This window comes from Anguilla anguilla, chromosome 12, assembly GCF_013347855.1.
Source record: "Anguilla anguilla isolate fAngAng1 chromosome 12, fAngAng1.pri, whole genome shotgun sequence".
Lineage (NCBI taxonomy): Eukaryota > Metazoa > Chordata > Actinopteri > Anguilliformes > Anguillidae > Anguilla > Anguilla anguilla.
This window is the reverse complement of record NC_049212.1, coordinates 12,947,667-12,970,347: the sequence shown is the minus strand read 5'-3', so window position 1 is coordinate 12,970,347 and position 22,681 is coordinate 12,947,667. Positions and strand designations below refer to the sequence as shown.

The 22,681-nt window shown below is 45.5% G+C and overlaps 1 protein-coding gene across 1 annotated transcript in view; it reads left to right on the top strand.

Annotated features, from left to right (window-relative positions):
* Positions 1 to 1,332: 1,332 nt before the first annotated feature.
* The window catches only part of LOC118208890 (roundabout homolog 2-like), a 73,966-nt gene continuing 52,617 nt past the window's right edge, over positions 1,333 to 22,681 (top strand). Inside the window, exons 1-2 of the mRNA XM_035383855.1 lie at positions 1,333 to 2,110; positions 16,211 to 16,537. Of these exons, the coding sequence (XP_035239746.1) occupies positions 2,047 to 2,110; positions 16,211 to 16,537 (391 nt within the window). The 5' untranslated portion in view covers positions 1,333 to 2,046. The remainder of the gene's footprint in view (positions 2,111 to 16,210; positions 16,538 to 22,681) is intronic.

Below are 22,681 nucleotides of genomic sequence, written 5' to 3'. Positions count from 1 at the left end.
ACACACTGCTTTGATTAGACTCACCATATCACAGAGCAAATTTTCTTGATAGACAGGGAATGCTAGTTCATCATGTATTTTTGTCTTTATTTATACTAAATTTGATATTCACTCATATAAATCTTCTCATCACCTACATAGTCACCCCTGCCTAATGAGGCACTTAAGCACCCATCAAAGTCACTCCAATAAATATGAGCAATTAACAACTCATCAAATTGACAACTGAAACCATTTAATGAAGACCCACATTTATTTTTCCATTTTTCTGAAAGCATACCTGCAAAAATAGGTCCAAATTATTTGGATTCTAACGACAACTCCATTGATATATTTTCCACTGATAATATGCTGTATATTCTCAAAAGTGGTATAACCAGGGCATTGTTGAGTTCCTCAAAGAAGGAGGGCCATTGATCTGAGGTACACAAGTTGATGTGGTCTTGTATCATTTTCTGGAGGAGTAGGGAACACTTGAACAGAAACATAATCCAAAGAAAAATGTCTGTACCACCTGTAATGTATTGTATCTACAGCAGATAAAATGTATATCGTGGCTACAGAAATGTACACTCCTCCGATACACTCACACATGAGCCACATATTTTCACACTCAAGTCACAAAGGAGATGTAAAACTATATCACTCATGTAGTTACCTGATAACTAACTAGTGGACAATTATGCAAAAGACAAATTCATATATTAAAACTGTTGTTTTGCAGATACAGAGTATAAATACTGGATAAAGCCTACTCGAATTAGCTACTCCTAAATGGGTTAAATGTAAATAAGAGGCAAAAATATTTGCCCTTTTGCTGACTTGTTTTCACACTAGCTTGTTAATTTGGTAACAATAGCTTAATGAGCTCATGAGAAACTCTGTAAAATAATGCCAATCGCCAGATAGTACTAAAATGTAGTAAAATTCAAATAAGCAACATTTAGAAAACAGTCTCTTACTGAATATCAATGGATTTGTGATCGAATGAATACAATAGCAAGCAGGTGTTCTCAGCTGGACAGCCATCAAATAAATATACGTCTGTAGTCTTAATTGCTTTCAAAGCAGTGCATATCGGGCTCTCAAATGCAAAACGCAGAAACTCTGTCCTGAAGTGAAACACACAAACATACTGAACGCCACGCCACCTTTCTATTTTATATGTTGCGCTTGTGCCTCAGTCGCACTAGTTCATGTGTGTTTGCATGTTGCACTCCGGGGCCTCTGATTATTCTTTTCTTGTTGCATGTTTGCGTTTTGCGCTTCAGGTTGTTTTTGAATGTGCTTCTGACTTGATATTTCTTATTTTTTAAGTCATTGCAACTAGTGAAATGTAACTGAAAATGAAAATGAAAACAGAGGAATATCAGTAGTAAAAACTGCCGCTCTGCACTACAGGTTCTCCGTGCATCAAACCACTGTCTCTTTAAAAAACCAATGCTTGCTCTGGCAAAGGCAATCAGGGGGTGGGCTTTATGATCTGGTGCTATTGACGCTCGTGAGTGGGGTCTCGTGGCGATGTTCATTCAAATCAGGAACGATCGAACGGGCGAGCGAGAGTACGGAGGCCGAAAGTCAACCCAATTCACTCACTCGCAATCTCTGCTCGGATATGTAGTGTCAATTCAACATCCAAGACTGCAACGAATGCCTACAACTCATCTAGATCAGCAGAAAATATTTGAAGCGCAGTACGAGCCGACTACTTTGATTTCATGTTAATAAAGTACGAGGGGAATATGCGACCAAAAGGAAATGCATTTGTAGGATGTCTATGCGTGCTGCACGTTTGGAGCCGATGTGATTCTGGGACTCTATGCCTCCGAAACTGACTCGATGTTTTGGAGTTTCCAAAGTTCGGCTGTGTGGGTTTGTGTATAAAAATGATCATAGCTTTAGGTGTGAATAGTTCTATGGCTATCTCTTCCTACTAAATCTGGATTTTATTTTTTCCACGTAAGTTGGATAAAAAAGACGAAAGACATTTTTGGGAATTCAAAGTATTCATCAGAAAACAAAACACTCCAAAACCAAGAGCATACAATGAGACTCATACTCACCTCCAGTGCCATACCTGTTGTTTGTGCACTCATCTACTCTGCTTTCGGTAAGTTCAACTGATACGAAAGATGCTGCGTATGACGCCAAACCGCATGATTCTATTTTCTTTAGTTTGGAAAATGCATCACTGCATCCAACTAATATTTATGGCAGCAAGACGTTGCACTTAAGTTTATATACAAGCGCAGAAATGAAAGACTGGAAGTTATATACATGGATGTTTATTTGTTTTTGTTCCACAGTGTGAGATGACTTTTAACTATGCGTTTAATTGAGAGCATTTGTGGCCCGGTTAGGTTTATTTAAATTGCTGAAAGGAAATGTCATATCATCCACAGTCGGTTCGGGTTATATTCTCAAAGCAGACGGGTGCCATATGGGAATTAATTAAATTGACAGTACGGCACATGCCAGGTCACGCTTCCTGCGATTTCATATTAGAAACTGTTTAAAAATTTTCGGTGGCTTAAATATGCTGAAAGAACGCTTCACTTTACACAACACTGTCGAGTTTTATATTTCAATAATACACGAACAGGCTGTGCAGAAATAACTGGAGAAGAATGTTTGGTCGCATACCGCGGATACTGTTATAGAGCGAAGGGCTGTCTAAATTCCTAGCATCGAGAGTATTGGTAAACTCTGTTTTAAAATGAGTATTAACTTCAGGTTTAAGTGTACAGTGTGCTATGCCCCTTTAGCATAGTTTATTGGACCATAATTTCGATCACAGGAATGGGACATCTGCTGTCAAATCGCACGCAAATGTCGCGGATGGGTTCGCTTTGCAAAGATATAGTATTTTCAGAGAGGAAAACCTGAATGATACGTATAGCCTAGGCTACACCTATCGGGAAGACCCCATCGTTAAAAAAAACATGAAAAAGGGATAACGTGTTCACTTAATTGTGAACAAATCATAGTTTAGACTATGACATGATTGAGTGATGCGAGCATAACTTGTTTTTTGCGACATGAACGTGGAAACGCAGGTCCGTTGCTTTACTTGGAAGCGACAGACCTTGGTCGTTTTCTGTGTTGAGTGCGATGCTTGAGTAAGCGAGAACTGAAAGCGACCACTGATACGAAGTTTTAAGTCAATGTAGTGAAACACTCCGTCAGCCTACTTCAGATGTCGTCGGTGCCACGCAATGCAAGACAGCATCCGATTATTAGCCATTAAATCTTACACATTCATTAAAATGCAGCAAATGCTATCTGCGCACTCACCCCTTTCCAAATATTCATTCATTGTTTTTCCTTCTTATGAGAACAGTTTAAACCACCACAAGTACAAACAAGTGCTCGCGCGCATGCACACAATAGTACGGCAGTTGACGCCGGGATTGTCTACCACACTGGTGCGCTGACTGGATGTTTTTGACAGGGCTTCGACCTTTCCTATAGGCTGAGGTTCCGCAACGGTTCTTGGGAGTCAACTGTAGATACGTGAATCGCGACACCCAGATATACTATCTGAGAGGCTCCTTTCTTGTTTACAGTTCTGGGAATCGTGTGTCAATTTCAGGATTCACTAATCTTGTCTGGGTATAATACATAGTGAAGAACATATGGTAACAGCTGTCCTGATAATCATCATTTTCATGTTATCTCGGTTAATACTCGTCGTCCAGTTGTCTAAGATGTTTTGACAATGCAGTACTTTGTAAAGCACCATATGTTTGGAGTAAAAAAATTCTTGTCGTGCCAAATTGATCGGACAGCAACCAAAACAGGGATCCTCAATCTTGACCTGAAAGGTGCCGCTGTGGGTGCAGGCTTTCGTTCCAATCAAACAGTTAAGCACCAGAATCTACCAATCAACCACTAGAGTCTTTGCTAAGCATCTTGATTAGTAGAATTAGATGTGTTACTGCTTGGTTGAAACAAAAGCCTGCACCCACACAACCCTGTAGTTTACACAAGAGAGGTTCACATTTGACCAGATTGATTTTTATTTCAGTGCGAGAAGCAGTGTATAACTGCGGTAGGCTCTGGACCACAGACCTCGCTCTCCACACTGCATATCGAGAAATACTGTATCTTGCTGATCTTGTTGGTTGAAGATAGTATCGTCACCTTCGGCAGTGCTTGCATGTTCCTGTTACTGAACTAGAGTAGCCTACTGTCGCTGATGTTGGATGGGTAGGGATACTATGTAGTGGTATACTGTATACTGTAGAGGTCACTTTTGAAAGACTGGATCTTGAGGTGGACTGTGTCTGTAGCTCGCTAAAAGATAGCTTGACTAGCTTTATTTTAAATGGCCATAAATAATGCTTTCAGTTTTCTCTTATTTGCCTTCAAGAAGAAATGTCACAGGAGCTATGTTTCAATCAAAGTCAAGCATACTTTCATCCTAATAATTTAGATTTATACACATTCTGTATGCATTCAAGAATAGATGATGAATGCTTCCATGGAAAATAGATACTGCTGAATTGTTTTGTTGTTTTAATGAGTCATAAACATGCCGTTCAAACCTCTGCTGTCAAAAATACATTCTCTTGGAAGATTTGAGATTTTGTTTGAGGAAGTCTGGTATCTGTTTTTGTTTTTTTTAAACAAAAACTATTGCACTAATTATTTTGTGCTTGGAATCACTGGAATGTCTTGGGGCTTCTCACGGCCATGATTGCAATCCACACGGGCATGCTATTACTTAAAAAGCAGTTTTTAACCGTGGATCTTTAGCCATGGAATGGTGATGTCACAGAGGTGACTCAGTGAAACATTCAGTCCATGTCACATCCTGATATGCTTATGAATGTGGGTCAGTTTAGAGCTAGTTAATAGCAATGACGTGATCATATCTCATGCCAATGGAGTCTTCACTTCATGGCCCAGGTCTAAAATCTCATAATTTCTCAAAGACGGAGTGTAAAAGTTGCAAATGGTTCCTTGCATTTGGACTGTCAGTGATGCAAGCGTCCTCTACACATGCCTCTACACATCTCCACCTTTTGGTTTACCTTTTATCTTTGATTTAAATCGTTTTCTGGATACTCAGTTATATTTATCAGCTTGCCTGTTCACTGTGAGATCCTCTGTCAGTTCAAGAGAACACAGGCTAGCACGTGCCCCCCTGTCTAAAGCTAGTTCTACCAGCCACTGCTTCTCTCCAAACTGAAGTCGAGCTGTGAGGTCATTGTGCTAGAGGAGGGTGCTTAATGCACAGTTGGCACAAGCCAACTGCCGGTGCCCAGTGGAACAGAGGGGTCTCTGGTGGATTATGAAAATGGGGACAACCCTGCTGACTTATATTCTCCCTCCCTGGGTAACGATTTATTATGTACCTCCCTTCAGGGCTGCTAGCATTGTCCAGATTTTATTCCTCACCGAGGAAATAAAGCTCAATTAAATCCTAAACAGTTTTATCTAAAGTTACACAGCCGTAGAACCTCCAAAATAATTCTGTTAGATATTCAGCCATTTCCATATGTGAGAACTCTGTGGTAGCATGTTTGCCACCGACCTTTGAATTCTGGTGAGCACAGTGGTTTTAAATTGAGCTCCTTTCTTCCAGTGGGCCTATTGATGGCTATTTGAATATATGCCCGGTTAATTTTTTATTTTTGCACTGAGAGCCTCTTCATTATGTCATTTTTGAATAGAAGTGGATTTGTGCTCTCGGTCTACCTCCACATACAGTAGGACTCCACCATGGTTACTGTTGCTAGGGTAAGTTTGCCCAACATGAAAAGAATATAAGTGGCAAAACAGAGAGGCCCATTTAGTCTAATTTTTCCCAGATTGTGTGTCAGCAGGCTATCTAGTTCTTGCTCAAAATGAGTGAATGTATTGAAATGGCTACCATGAAATCGAAGTCATCAGAAGTGAGGCTGTAACCTCTGTGGTTAATGTAGCATGCTAAGCTGTGCTTACAATGGGAAAATAGCTTGGTTATTATTAATTTGGGGTCAGGAATGTGCTTGTGTTGTCGTAATTAATGTTTTTTTTTTCCTTATAGACATTGTCCACCTGTAAATTTCATATCCGCTGTATTTCAGTGATAATATGCCTTACTTTAGTGAGCCAATTAAAACTGTGAAAATCGTTCTTGGCAGAAGATGCCCCCGGTGACAACTGTCCTCATGTTTCTCAGGCATGGCTGTCACTTTGTTAGAAGGACTTTCAAGAGATGTGTCCTGCCCGCTACGTGATTGGTCAATTGATGTTCCCAGGCTAAGATGGAACGTCTACGGCATGGTGTAATTTAAAATCTCCTTTTAACTGTCAGCATGCTGTGTTAAAAAAAATGAAATAAAAAAACTGTGGAAGTAAGACTATTATTATTTTTTGGTGTGCTAATATATACTGTGCACCAAAAAAGTAATGTGTGCTTCAAACCCTACATCTGCTTTTTCTTTTCCTAGCAAAAGTGCCCTTACCTTTGTACTTATTTTTTATGGTTATTGTCCTTTTGGCATATTATCTTTCCAGCTTTCCAATGGCAGCCAATTTGTAGAGTGGCCTCCTTTCTGATATAGCAGCGGCCAGGAGAAGTTTATCACCCCTGCCCCACCCTCCGCCAGTGAGATGTGGCTGTTTGAGGTGAAAGGGGCCCTCACAATGCCAGGGCCATTAATCTGTGGGGCTGCTGGATGGGCCCTCTGGCTGCAGACAGCTTAATGGCCCCGCGTTAGTTCCGCTGGGGTTTTAAGGGTTCGGCTGTCCCCCATGACAGGAGGCTCCCAGCAAAGGCACAGGTTCAGCCGGTCGCTCCCTCCCCAACCCCATTCTTGTGGGGGGTCAACTTGGATAAACTTCCTCCATGGAACTGGAGCTAAGGAATATTTTTTTATCGCAATGTCAGCAAATTATTTTGTACTTTAATGGATACATTGATACCATGGGTAGAGTAGCCAAAGAATACGGCATGCCATGCCACCTCATCATGGTTCTGTATTCAGTCAGGAGGTTATGGTTTGGGTTACGGTTGAAGCTTCTTGCTTGTGACCAATGGCAGAAGTAAGCGGACGAGGAAGTAAACATTTTCTTTGAGTATGACTTCCTGTCCTTTTGTCATAGCACATAGCCTACAGTATACGGCCTTCGGAAACTAATGAAAGCCTCTGAGTTGGCACTGCTCCTCTCTCACCAGATGTCTCTGCAGTAGTCTGAAGACAGCAGTTAACTCTGAAATTTAAAACTGTGCTGACCATGCACATTCAGAAGCAGAAGCTCTGTTTAAAGATTTCTTATATATATATATATATATATATATATATATAAGGTCAAAATTCAGCATTGTCACCTCACAGCAAGAAGGTTCTGGGTTTGAATCTTGGCCTGGTTTTTTTGTGTGGAGTTGATATTTTCTCCCCATGTCTGTGTGGGTTTCCTCCGGGTACTCTGGTTTCCTCCCATGTTCCAAAGACAGGCTAATTGGAGACTAAAAGTAGGCTAATTGGAGACCCTAAATTGCCCATTAGTGTATGAAATGGCCCTGCGATAGATTGGCAACCTGTTTAGGATGTATTCCTGCTTCTCGCCCAATGAATTCTGGGATAGGCTTTAGCAACCCCCCGCGATCCTGACCAGGAATAACCATGTATAGATAATGGATGGATGGATGTTCAAAATGCTGGATGCTCATTTTTTCCAACTGAGCTTTTAAAATTCATTTTCAAGACTCATAGCTCCACTGCAAATCCTGTCCATTGGAAGTTGAGTGGAAACAGCTCTGCCTAGCAGGCTTTAGGAGAGACATGTTAGTCATCCAAGCTGGAAGCCAAAAACATCACGGCAATGTCTGTACATGCGATATGCAGCCATTAGCCCTTATTCTCTGCATGAGTGCATCAGCGTGTATCTGGGCTGCTTTCCCTGCACTGGACCTGCAAGCATGCTCTCATGCGTCTGTCGGGAAAAGTTCAAATTCCAGCAGCAATGCCTTGCACGCATTCCTTATTAAAGGCTGTGAATTTGACAACTTCTGTTTATTATTGACTGGCTTCTCCTCCCGTTACCTAAGTGAGGTAAACAGATCCACACTTTGTGCTTCTTCCGCTCAAGTCAAAGTGCTTGGGGGCATGATTTCTTGTTAGTCTTATTTAAAAGCTCATTGAACACTTAGGAAATAAGCATGCTCCCTTCTGAGGAAAAACACAAAAGGGTAAAAAAAAAAAAAGTACTGGAAACAGTGTAGAGATGGCAATAAGCTTGCATACAAATTGCATGTGAGATGAAAAGATAATAATCACTGCGTTAAAATGAAACACAAAAGCGCTGTCATCTCTTAAAGCCTGATCTTGAATCTTCTAATTCTCACGTTATACTAGAGGTGTGTGTTCTATTAACTATCTGACAGTTATCGTGAGCAAAAGAAAATCTAACGACTTCGAAAACTGCTTCTCTTTCACCGGCCCTGTCCCTGGTTTACAGGATGGTGTGGGTGCCCCATTGGTATGCAAATGAGCTCCACGTCTCACGTAAGCCAAATGAACAAACGTATTTAGTGGATATGGTTGCTAGGTTGCACACTGTACTTCTCAGCAGCCTAAGTGGTGAGGAGCCTGATCAACCACTAAATGATGTCCACCATGGAAGTAGCCTTGCCACGTCCGGAACAAGTCAGAAAATAGCGGTGTGCTGCTGCTAGTGTCGTTACAATACCTTACGGTATGTAGCATGGGGAATGAAAAGACATTCCCCGCTTTTGAAAGAATAAATTCCACATTTATATATCCCCCTTTCCAATGACAGACGAAAGTCAAGTTGCCTGAAACTGCCTGCTGGTCAGCCGATCAAAGGATAGAACATTTTGGAAAGGATTTTACCCAGGAGCTCATGCGGAGTTGTAGTTAATATTTCTTTGGGATAATGCCGTGGCTGTCAGTACCCCAGAGATGCGTATCATTGCAAGTTCTTGTTTTTGCTAAACCTTAGCTTTAATGAATTTATCATTTGAAATGGTAGAATACAATTTGTGTTTTAGCTATAGAATGGGTGCATGAATGTGTGTGTCTACTTGTATGCGTGCTCATGTGTGTAAGCATGCTTGTGTTAGGTTGATGTCCTTCTGTGTGTGTGTGTGAAAGTATGAGCTTTTCAGAATCTTTCTCTCTCCATTATAATGATGGACAGAGATCTGAGGGATGAGGAGTATTAGCATTCCCTGCATCCATGTTCATTCTCATCCATCATCACAGTATATATTACAACCAACAACCAACTTTACTTGTCTCAATAAACGCCCAAGCTAAACTATTGTTTTGTCCACCATTAATGTCATACAAGTTTGGTTATCTTTTATTCTTGCTGTTCTTGCTTTGGAGGGGTTGGTGAAGAGGCTGCACCAAGAAAACTTTCCAATCAGTTGCATTTTTCAATGTGTTCTCTTGAACTGACAGAGGACCTCACAGTGAACAGACAAGCTGATAAATATAACTGAGTATCCAGAAAACGATTTAAATCAAAGATAAAAAGGTAAACCAAAAGGTGGAGATGTGTAGAGGCATGTGTAGAGGACGCTTGCATCACTGACAGTCCAAATGCAAGGAACCATTTTAATTATTTAAAATTTAAACTTCTATCATAATGGTTTTTAATTATCAAAACTAATTAAGATTTATGTTCTTTTCCATTTTCATCTTATCCATCGTTTTCCGTTAGCCTAATTGATATTATTTTCCTGGAAGGTACAAGTAAGTGAAGAACTCTTTCTAGTGTGAGCCAGTGTTTACAGTGAACGTGTGGTCCATGGAGGAAGTTTTTTGCTCGCAGAATAAATATGTTACGTTATTGCCATTCGGTCTTTGTTAGCCAGATAATATTAAAATATTAATCTATCCAAAATATAATATGTATATATCAGTGGCTCCTAATCACTCTAAATTTCCTTAAGGACCTGTTATCTTGAAGACAGTGTCTGATTTTGTAAATGGAATTAATCAGTCATCATTTGTCACCTCCTCCCAGTGGATCATGTTGTTGAGATTATGTAGGCTGTTATTGGTGGACAAAATTAATAGGCCATTTGTCATACAGATTTATCCTGGTGACGACGAGTGCAAATTAAAGATGAATTAAAATGAATGCACATTATGTCTGCCTTTGTGGAAACACAGAGTATGAAATATGGAAGTATAGATTATATGCTCTATGCCTCCAGGCTTGATTTCCATTTTTATATTGTCAAATGCAATGGGTTCAAGGTCTTTTTTCAAGTGCCCCAACACCCCCCCCCCCTTCCTCCCCCCATGTACATGCCAATGACAGTAAGGCAAAGAATCTATTTATAATTGATATTACGTTTTAGACAAATGTCTTTTAGTCTTTATTTTACGGAATAGTCCCCCAACGCTGCAGGAGGCGTGCTTCCCAAAGCAGGTTTAAAAATGTGTTATTAATGGACATCAGCACAGCGCTCTGATAATGTGGGACGTCTCTTCTCCTTTCACCGTGTACCCTCATGCAGCAGCCTAGCTCCTTCAGGCGTGTTCATTGGTTCCCCTTTTCTGTTGCTGAGCCACGCCCTCTAACAGGCTCTGCAGGGGTCTGCAGTCAGTGTGGATGCTGACCTCAAAGGACTGATCTAAGCATGTGTGTGTGCATATGTGTGTGCGTGTGTATGAGTGGTCAATCACGTTTGCCTGTGCGTGTGTGTGTGTGTGTGTGTGTGTGTGTGCATGTGTTTCCCTAATCTGCTCCGCCCATTCGCTGCATGCTGTGACCCTGCTGCAGGTGTGCAGATGCTGCCGTCCAGCTGCGCTGCAGTGAGCAACATGGCCGCCGTTTTCCCCTCTCTCTTCCCCGAAGCCCCTCGCGGTAACATCCGCAGTGGCAGTGCGTCGCAGAGGCAGCGGCTTAGGCTCCTGTTCCACCACTGCAGTATCTCTCTCTGTTAAACTGCTTCCCCAAATGGCCTGCCGCATGAAAGGATGCTGTACGGACTGTGAGCTTGTAGGTCTCTGTGGGCGAGGCCATTGTCCGCTGATCCATTAAGTAATAACCTGATGGCTGAATTCAGAGTGTATATTTTTTTTTTTTCTTCCACAGATGGCATCCTTCAAATTGCAGTTTTTATGAGGGAGGATGGAGGTGGGATCTTGCTTCGCTTTCATTCGAGCGTGATTCACGGTGTTGTTGAAATAGCCTAAGTGGAGCGGTGCTGGTAAACACGCTGTACTTTTGACCCTCCAAAGCACAACAGAGTCCCGCCGAGCGTGGAAATCTGCGCTAATGCTACATAAAGTAATATCGGGCGGGCCGACCGCCGGTTGGGGCATATAAACGGCTTTTCTGTCTCTCTGGCTGATGGCTTCCCTTTTTTCGGCCGGTTGTTTGAGCTGCATCCAAAGTGCTTACCCGCAGCATGACAGGATATCCTGTCTGAGGGGCTTATGGGTCTTTAATTCCGCGACGCCCTCTCCCCGGCCGCGGCGCGGCGCGGCTTTTTCGCGGTGCGGAGCCCGCGGACGGCGAAAGGAACTGCCCAGCGACCGATTTGAACGTGCTGAGCCATTCAAAAAAAATGCTCTCGCCCTTCTCCTGCGGCCCTCACTTTTTGAAGGGAAAATCGATACTGTTCACATGGAGCCACTGGCTTTGGAGCCACACAGCTGGCTTGTTTGAAGACCTGTTTGTGTTGTCTCGACAGTAGGGACGTAGATGCTCTTGTCTTTTATTTGACGATAATGAGGTGGATGTTTATGACACAGCACGGAGGGATCAGCCTTTTGGGGTTAGGTCTGCCTGGCCAAAGGGCCATTAGGCCAACAGTATGCACTTCATCTCTAATCCTTTGAAAACTGCATAAGTTCCCTGTTCTTCTGTCTTGTTATTTACATGAGTGCGTTCAAATTTAAAGCGCTTTTGACACATTCCAGTCTTTCCTTTTTTATGGAGAAAATAATTGTCTCTAGCTTCTCTCTTTGTCATATCAGGACAGTTTTTGAGGGCGAACGGGCTGTAATCTTTTACAGAATGTTGTGGCGGTAATGTTACGCCGGCGAATGCGCTTCCCGCTAACTGCAGTGACGATAAGCGGTTTCCTCTCCCATAAACGCGGTTGTAAAAACCTGACTGAGCGCTCCGGAGTGTGCCGCACGCTGTGCTGTTGCCTAATTTCCATGCGCAGATGTGGTCCGAATTCACCAAAAGCTGCTTTATGAGCCACGGGCGTCGGTGTTATGTTTGGAGCCGCAGAATGTGGCGGTTGACTGATTTCGTTAATCCGTTGAAAGGACCCATTCCTTTCTCCCTAGTCACACAGACCTCCAGCGAAGAAACGGGCAAAAAGGAGCTGTCTGATAATTATTTGTTCATAAATAGTGGGCATCTCTTTTCCTCAGAGCAGCCATAAATGCTTTATTGCTTTATGGCCTTGAGTTTCTCTCTTGCCTTGCAAGTACCCCTTTGTTGTCAGCGATGGCAGGCAATAGGACTGGGTAGCGCTGAGACATCCAACCTTTATTTTTTTACTCCCCAATTAAACTTGGAGAAAGTAAGGTCACATTTGCAAATCAATTCCCAGGGACCAGCAAATGAGGGGAGGAGACAGGTCTGAAAAGCACTGACTAGGGTTAGGCTGGGACAGAGGTGATAAACTGGGCCTCTGATCTGCCCTTCACTGCTAACCACCGGGCATTAGCAGAATTAGCATGAGCAGAAAAGGATTGAGAAAACTTTCTAATTAAGTTCCGGCTCACGCAGACGCCTGGCCCTTCAGGTGGCTCAGTGCCCCTGGGTAAGAGGTTCATTAATAATTGCAGGTGAAGGATAAAAATGAAAGGGAACTGGCATTTTCCGATATTTTTTTATTTGTCGTTTGTGGCTGCGGTGTCTCGCGCGCTCGTTCCTCACTCCCCCTCTTCTCCTTCCCTCTCTCCACCATTTCCTCTTTTGTTTACCCGCAGATCGATTCTGAAGCTCTGCCAATAAAAAAATGCACCCCGGGGCTCGCTGTTGACCATCGCTGTTCTACAGTAGCACATTAGATTTTGTACTGTTTGGCCAAAGGCATCAACTAAATGATGACTAATTTACTGCATTGTAAATAGTAATTTGGTAGATGCCTTTAGCCAAAGGCAGCTTTCGGAAGTGCTCTGCGCAAGGCAAGCGCACACCACTAGAACTAGAGCAGAAGTCATATAAGTTCCACCATCCACATGCAGTGCCCGAAGACCTGGAAAATAAAGGGAGATTGAATGCCTCAAAAAAAAACTATACCTGTACTGTGTTCCATAAAAATAGCATTTAACTGATCCATAGCCTCTTCAAGGATCTTGGCACCTGTTGCTGTGGAAATTATGAATGATTTAACTCTGACACTTGACCCCTAGATCACCACACCAGGGAAAAAGGACAAGGTCAAAGACAGTCAGCCATTATCCAGATATGATGAGGAGCATTTGGCTTTATTCCACATAGCATCAGGTATTCATCCGATCTGCAAAATAGCAAAGCACAGCTGCACCCGGTTAGTAGTTAGCTAGATGGCTGCCATTTGTACCAAAGCACCAAAGTCACATTTATAAAAATAAAATAAAAACGTGTACTGTCACAGTCCTGTGCACCAGGTGAATCTTTATTTACAGTAATGTCCACATTGGGATTTGCGCCTCTTGCTCCTGTAAGGGTGAAAGACTCATGCAGGGTGGAGTTGGTGGTGAACATGAGCTTGTCTGTGTAAAGCGGATGACCTAACCTAACGGCTAGCAGGTGGACGGATGCTGTGGTCTATTTCCAGGAAACAAGTTCTCCTCGCTCCTGACTAGTATATCTATTGATTGCTGGTCATTGAGCGTGACGTACATTACGCGAATGCGGTACATGACACTAAAGCCATGTTTGTGTTTTCTCTGAAATGGATATGAGTCTAGAAGGTTAGAAGGTAAAAGCCTGCTGTTGCAGCTCTTTGTGGCAGAAGTATCGAGGGTTACTGTCATTCCTGGGGTTCGCCCAGGCTGGGGGTGTAGGCCCCCCCCCACCTCCCCCCTCCCCCCTCCCCGACCCCACTCTGACTCAGTGAGTGAGTGCGGTGTGATGTAATGCTTCTTCAGCACTGGTTCTTTATCATGCTGGGTTATTTAAACCTGCTCTTCTGTCTTCATTTCAGGCAGGCGTGGATGTGTAGAATGCAGAGATTTTTAACAGACATTCAAAAGAGGTTTTTTAACATAAAAAAGAAAAGTTAAAATGGAAAGGAGTAAATTGAGAGAGAGAGCCATTGTCAGTACTGTCCTCGCCAAAGATTTTATTGCTTATTTTTAGTTCCTACTTACAAAGGCTCCTGCCCCCAGCATGCGCACACACACACACACACACACGCACACACACATGCCCACACACACACACGCACACACACACACGCCCACAAGCACACACACACACACACACACACGCACACACACATGCCCACACACACACACACACACACACACACACACACACACGCACGCCCACAGGCACACACACACACACACACACACACACACGTCACACACACACTCCATACACACACAAACTCACAAGCCCACACTTCAGCACCATTGTGCTTCTGTTTGTGTTGTTCCTGACTATTAGTTTGTCTCTCAGAGGTGGGATTATTGCATTCTGTCCCTCACTGGTTGGTTCTCTCCCAGACTCTGTGTAATTTCTCGCCACTGCGGACATCTGTTCCGCTCGTATTTCATCACCGTTATAGAGCTTAATTCCGAAGCAGATCCCGGCCGCAGCCCAGAGGAAGGACTGCTCATACCGGCTCAGTTTTTAAATTCCGTCCCTAGTCTTCCCTGGAAGGCTTTAACGCATCCAGTCACACATTTTACAGTCCGTTAAGGTTGAAATAAAATAACGTTACCAATTCTCCGCCTTCTGTTCGTGGCAGTATCTTTTTTTTCCTCTCGTCCGTCTCTCCCCTATGGCAGCTGTAGAGTGCCGAGGTTATTTTCAGAGTGACTGCAGAGCCAGTCTGGGTCTTGTTGGGTCGGTTTGGATGTCCCCGCGTTGAATATGAGGCTTGGGGGGCCTGCGTGTCCTTGAGGAGGATCAGCGGGCCGGTCTCAGGAGAGTCAGCACTATCTCAGTACCTGCGGCTGCAGATGGCCAGAGCAGATGCGCTGTACACCACCAGGTCCCCACAATGCCTGCTGAGGCACATCCTCTCAGCTTAGACTACAGTCTGTGTTTCCAGCACCACTTACATTCTCCAGCCACAGTCCATCATTACTACTGTAATAATAATGATACTACTATCTACTACTACTAATACTGCTAATAATAATAATAATAGTGTTGTCATCATCATCATCATCATCATAATTGTATAGGTTTTTTACTATGGATGTATGTATGACAATATATTTATTACAGTATAACTTTTTGCATATACAAAATGCTTTGTGTCATAGACTCAAGCACTGCATCTTGGGTCTTATTTGACCCTCTACTATGTTTTAGCATCCCTTTATGCTGGCATAGATACACTTTGTGATGTACAGGATTTTTTTCCCTTTCACTGAAAGCAATGCAGCCTTTGTCATCGAGTCCGCTGGCAGTGCATTGTCGGCCATTTCAGAGTGTTAGGTAATGTTCAGAAATTAAACTCTGGCAGGATTTCACACCTCCACCAAGCTTCACTGCAGATTTTTGCAGTTTAGTGTATTTGCTAATTTCCCCATGTGCCATAGTAACTGGTCTGTGCTTTTCTTCAATTGTATTTACTGTTACTAGATTTTGTTACAAAATGAACTGAGAGTATCAGGATTACTTTGCAGGAGCCACAGCCAATTGTTGTTTTACAGCACCAAGTATAAGGTTACTCATCTATGCTGGCTAGTCACCTCTCATACACTAGGTACCCCAGTCAGCAGGGTTACTTATTAACAAAAACACCCTTTCCTTGTCATTCTTTCTACAGATCTTCTAAATGCTTGTGAGATTTATTTTGTATTGTTGACCAGCAGGATATGATTTATTTTCCTCGGGAGGAGGTTTGTGTTGAGTAAGCCGATAATGAATGATGCAGGCTCACGTATATCTCAAGAACAGCCCGATAATTTCATCCGCAGTTAATTTTGGAACCGGCTGACTTTCCTTTATTTTGATCGGACAGGAAGCAGGAAGCAGGGTGACCTCTGACCTTAGTCTCTCCTCCTCCTCTTCCTCCCCCCGCCCCCCCGGCCCCCCCGCCCCGCAGGGTCCCGCCCCCGACTGGAGGATGCGCCCCCCCGGATCGTGGAGCACCCCTCCGACCTGATCGTGTCCAAGGGGGAGCCGGCCACCCTCAACTGCAAGGCGGAGGGTCGCCCCAGCCCCACGGTGGAGTGGTACAAGGACGGGGAGCGGGTGGAGACGGACCGGGAGGACCCCCGCTCCCACCGCATGCTCCTCCCCAGCGGCTCCCTCTTCTTCCTGCGCATCGTCCACGGGAGGCGGAGCAAGCCCGACGAGGGCGTCTACGTCTGCGTCGCCCGCAACTACCTGGGGGAGGCGGTCAGCCGCAATGCCTCGCTGGAAGTGGCCAGTAAGTCCCGTCCCTCGCCATGGCGACTCCGCCAAACCGCCCCCTTGTCGCCTTGCCGCGGTTTGTGCCTCTCCTTCGAGAAAACCGGTCCAGGCAACACGTAAATAAATAAATAAATAAGCCTCAGGCCTGTCAGGCCCAGATTGAGTTAGGAAATGAGATCATTGTTGTTACGAGAGTGGGTAGCTAATCCGGTTGTGCCCATTAACTGGGAAAGGCGCGGCCTCGTCGGCACGGTAACCGCCGCAGGAGCAGTGTGCTGAACGCCTCTGCTAGTGGTGCCCAGGTGGCGCGTGTTCAGCTGAACACCCCGCCGTTTCCGAGCGCTTACGCTGGATCAGATCCAGGTTCAGGCAGCAGGGTAATTGATAACCGGCGCAGTAAATATCATTAAACTGAATTTTTTGTCTTCGTTTGTTGGAAAGTTGCTTTTGGAATCAAATTACATTTTTTTGGTGTGCTCCCATCTGTCAGTGATTTGATTGAGTAATATTGTGAAGAAGAAGTTTAGCCTTTAAAAACATGGAATAAAAAATCTAAAGGTGGTTGGGTAACAGTTTCTGTTCCTGTCGTGTAGGGTGTGACATGTTCTTTCTCACGTTTGCTATTTTTTTTTGCACATGATGCCACAATATGGGTTCCACCATCTTCAATATACAAAAATTAGCCAGAGTGCTAGCCATTGTCGGTACTAACCTTTTCTCTCAAACAGGGGGAAGGCCTCCTCCACTCTGATTGGCTGTTTCCAGGGGCCTTGGGCTTTACGTTTAAGGTGTTCAGTTCTTCAGTCTTGCCCTTTCTGTATGTGACAAACTCTCTGTTGCAATATGTGTAACCTGATTGGAATTGCCCACACGTTGCAGCTGAAAGTATCACATACAGATAGGGCAAGCCCCAGGAACTGCACACCTCAAACTTAAAGCCCAAGACCACTGAAAGCAGCTGAATCAATGCAGAGGAGGCCTACACCTGTCTAAGAGAAAAGGTTAGCGTTGACAATCTTTAAACCTGAGAATACATACGGTGCTCTGTCGTAATGTTTCTCCGAGCTCCGTATGTAGTCCAAGGTTAAAAACATGCTTGTACGGACAAAGTGAGTATACAGCAAAACATACCCTTTTTGCTGTATTAAAAGTCAGTTTATCAACACAAGCAATTCATAAACCTTGGAATATGTAAGAGGCTCTTGATGCTCAAGAAGAAATATATCTACATTTATGGAGAGTATTCATACATCTACACAATGCTGACATGCTGAATTATGGGAGAGTGTTGTGTAATGGTGAGGGAACCAGGCTTCTGTCTGAGGGGTCATGCCTCTTGCATTCTCTGCTGGTGCAATGCCATTGTACCCTTGAGCGAGGTACTTAGCCTCAATTGCTTCAGTAAATATCCAGCCCTATAAATGGATTTTATGTAAAAAAAAAAAAGAAAAAAAAAAGAAGTAATCTGTTTAAGTCCCTCTGGATGAGAGCTCCTGCTACTTGCCGAAATGCAGTGTACACTAATGCACACAATTTATATTGCCTATGAAGCGACCTTGTGCATTATAACCTTACGCTCGTTTTACATGCACAATATGTAGTTTACACAAGAAAAGGAAGACCTTGGATTGTGAACTGTTGCTCATTGTCGCAAGACGGGCTGTTTCCTTAGACGTAAAATATGTCGATGTGTTGCTAGGTGCACATATCAGACCTGAGTCAAATACGTATTTGCTTTGGATTCAAATACTTTTCTGTGCTCTATTGATCTGGCCTGGTGTAATTAATTGCCAGTATGACCAGAAAGCAGGCTTTGCACTTTTTGAGAGTATTTCATTGGTTCTAGTACACCAGAAAAGATCAGTAAAGCATAGAAAAGTATTTGAATCCAAAACAAATAGGCATTTGACCTAGGTCATACCCACAGTCATATCTGTTTTGGCGTTGCCGGGGTTTGGAAGCGTTCAGCGTGTCCTTGATCCCCGACAGCGCGGGTTCGAGAGCGCCGCGGCTTCCACCGCCTCCCCGTCGCTCAGCCACAGAGGTCCGGCAGCGTTTGGGCACATGGCGTTCCCGGATCGATCGCCTCTCGCTCAGCACAGCCCCAACCCGTTCGAGACTCCGTGAGGTCTGCATCGTTTTGAGTCGGTGGCTATCCGGTGCCGCTGGATGCTGTATTGAGTACTCGCCCACCCCCCCCGCCCCCCACCACGTCCCCCGTCCTGTGGCACTGACCCTTGAGCCCATGGTGAGTTCCTCACCGCGGGCGCTGGTGTATGAGATATCGATTTCCCTCAGAGGGTCAGTTTCCCCTGTGGAGGGCTGGATTGGGTGAGCGGAAGGCACAGCTTGTTCTGTTACCGGCGGGGCGGAGAGCACAAAGCCAGTCTCTCTCTGCAGGGCCCAGTCCCACCTACCCCTGCCTCTCACCCTCTCACTCCACCCTGTAGAGAGAGAAGGCCATTCACTCGCTCACTCACTCCACCCTACAGAGAGAGAAGGCCATTCACTCACTCACTCTCTCTCTCTCTCGCAGAGAGAAGGACTCTCGCTCGCTCTCTAACTCCACCCTCAGAGAGAGAAGGCCACTCGCTCGCTCGCTCACTCCACCCCTCAGAGAGAGAAGGCCACTCGCTTGCTCGCTCACTCCACCCCTCAGAGAGAGAAGGCCACTCGCTCCCTCGCTCGCTCGCTCACTCCACCCCTCAGAGAGAGAAGGCCACTCGCTCACTCTCTCTCTCGCAGAGAGAAGGACTCTCGCTCGCTCTCTAACTCCACCCCTCAGAGAGAGAAGGCCACTCGCTCACTCTCTCTCTCGCAGAGAGAAGGACTCTCGCTCGCTCTCTAACTCCACCCTCAGAGAGAGAAGGCCACTCGCTTGCTCGCTCACTCCACCCCTCAGAGAGAGAAGGCCACTCGCTCCCTCGCTCGCTTGCTCACTCCACCCCTTAGAGAGAGAAGGCCACTCGCTTGCTCGCTCACTCCACCCCTCAGAGAGAGAAGGACACTCGCTCGCTCTCTAACTTAAGGCCACTTTCTCTGGCTGCTGTCCTGTGGCCCAGCGAGCCTCCCATCCTGTGAAATTCAGGCTTACAAGAGCCCTTTGACAGGGCTGGTGCCCTTCTCCAGCTGGGAGGGGCAGTTCTGCTGTATGGAAGAGACTAGGCCGGTGCCCCTCTCCAGCTGGGAGGGGCAGTTCTGCCTTGTGTGGAGGAGACAGCTAGTGCCCCTCTCCAGCTGGGAGGGGCAGTTCTGCCTCGTGTGGAGGAGACGGCTGGTGCCCCTCTCCAGCTGGGCGGGGTGGTTAAGTGTTTTACGGTTGGCTGGGCTGTAGGGTCGGGCCGTGTCTGTGGAGAGGCTGAGACACGCGAGCGACACAGAGTGCCAGAGCCGCAGCGTGTGGACACATTCACCTGCAGGGTGCTGAGGGGCTGGGGTAGAGCTGCTGCAGTCTGGGGGTAAGGGTGGGAAATGAAGCATCTGCTGCTGCCCCCATGCCAGGTTCGTGGCAGATTACTCGTGCTTTGGGGGGCAGCTTAAGATGGTGGGCAAAGACTGATTACATCAGCATCCTGGAGCTTTCCCTCCCACCCTGCCCTTGCTGTGTGTGTGTGTGTGTGTGTGTGTCTGTGTGTCTGTGTGTCTGTGTGTGTGCGTGCATGCATACATGTGTGCTTGTGTGTGTACGTGTGTGTGTGTGTTTGTGTGTGTGTGAGAGAGTGTGTATGAGAGAGAATGTGTGTGTGATTGTGTGTGCATGCACGCTTGTGTAAGAGAGAATGAGAGTGTATTTGTGATGTATGTGTGTGTGAGAGAGAGAGGAAGGGAGGGAGGGAGGGAGAGAGAGAGAGTATGTGTGTGTGTGTTTGTGTGAAATGTTCTCTTGCTGCTGTGTAGGTGCATGTTAGTGTTTGTCTGTAAGGCTTGGAGAGGGTAGCAAGATTATATTTCAAAGTTAAAAGAAGTGACAGATGTGATAAGATTGGGCTTTTCTGTTTGGCAGCTGTGGAACAGGCTTCAAAATTATGGATGGTGTGGAGGAAATTGATACACTGTCATCCTTGCCTGATATACTGTAATATAGCCAAACTGTAATTTGTGTGATGTCAGAACTAATCATCACCTCTGCTCCCCTTAGTCATGTCACCAGTTATTTAAATTTTTTCAGGCCACACTCATATAAGAAATAATCAATGGAAGGCACTGATTCATTCCCAGTGAAGTTTATAACACATTTAGACTTACCCTTTTACAGCTGCAGTGTCTCCTGGGTCCTCAGATGCTGAGAACCTTGCATTCAGAGGCTTGTATTTAACATACATGTACTGTACTGTATTTATGTAACTGGATCTTTATTGAAGCTCTGCATGTTAAATATCATGGACATGCACAAGGTGTAATGGCTGTGCCCCAAATGAAAATTAACCCACTTCAGCTCCCTAATTACTACATCACATCACACGACTGCACACATTTCGTTGTGGACGTCAGTTTAATTGCGTTGTCATGCTATGTCTGTGATAATGATGTCATGGTATGTTATTTGTCTAATAAAAAGCATGTTGTGTTTAGTTTTCTGTGATAATGATGTCATGTCATGTTATCTGTGTGATAATTACAAAGCCATTGCCGTATGTCTAAAAACCAACCAATGAAATAGGGGCACTTTGAGTCATGACGGTTCGACAAAACCTCCTCAGGTCTTTTTGAGGTCGAGTTCTGGTTACAAGGGGGCACATGTGAAACTATGGTATCAGCTATCCTAGGGACTCTTTGGAATGAAGAGATGGAAGGAAAATGTGGCACAGTCCTCCTCAGGTGTGTGTGTGTGTGTCTGTGTGTGTGTGCCTGTGAGTGTGTGTGTTTGTGCGCGTGTGTGTATGTGTGCGGGTACGTGTGCATGTTTGCATGTGTGTGTATGCATGTGTGTGTGTGTGAGCACTCATGTCTGGGGGGGTTCCATTTCTGGAGCGGAGAGACAGCAAAGCGCATGGAAAATTGATTTTGGAAGGTTGTTTTTTGGATTAGGAAGGGAAGGGGGGGGGAGCCACAGCAGGTAAGGAAGCCCAAAGTTTCCTCCCTTAAAACAGGGCGGCTGCGTATCGGCTCGCCTCTCCCCGGGCGGCGGCCGGCACGGCGGCGGCTCCGTGCCTCCGTGCCTCATTACTATAACCCCCCTGGTTGGGCTTCAGAGCGGTCTCTGCGCGGCGGCCTGGCTAATAGCGTTCCGGGCAGCGCGCACGTGTCGCCGGGCAGAGACAGGTGACAGGAGAAAGAGCCGCGCCGAGACGCTTTTTGTTCCCGGAGCCGGCTGCGTCCCGGATTTGCACATTCACGTCGATTGAATTATCTCTCCGGATCCCCCCTGCAAAAAAAAAAAAGGGGCTTTCAACAATGCGGGCTAAGCCGCACAATGCACATAAATCAGCTTTAGCGTAGCCTGACAACGCGGCGGCGGCGGCGGCGGCTGCAATCCCCAGCCCGTTCCGTAGTAATCCACCGCGGGGGAAATTATGAGGAATTACCATAAGGGCTAGGGCTGGGATCAATGTAATGATGGCTGAAATAGTTATGTGGGAAGTAGAAAAGTCCCAAAATGAATGCCTTTCGAGGTACGTCACCCAGCCGTGGCTCTCTTGGTGGCTGAGCTCAGCGAATGCGATGGGTGTGCTCTGGGACTGTGTGAGCCGATGGGGGTTAGAGGACGGATTGGGGGGCGGATGGGGGGGGGGGGGGTTGCGCCCGTCTGTCCTGTGGTCGTATATCCTGCCCGCCAGGCAAGCTTGCCCTCTGTGTCCTGACCTCGTTGTGATTAATGAATTCATTAGACCTGACTGGGGGCTAATGAGAAGGTTGGGCTGCCCTGGTGGCCAGCGGACGGCTCGAGGGGTGTTTTGCGGTGCGGGGGTCGAGGTTTGGGGCGGGGGGGGGGGGGGGGGGGGGGTAACCATCTAGATGGCAACAGGTGGTGGAAAGAAGAGCTTTAAAAAAGTCGCCCCTTCGGGGTTAATGAGCGCGATTGCATCTGTGTGGCTTCACCGCACTGAGTTTGCAGCTCGAACAATACACAGCCATTGGCCCTAATCGTGTTACACTAACACCCCAGATCTTTGCCTGCACGCGCTGGATGTTGAGCGATGGTAACAGCATTACTTCAAAA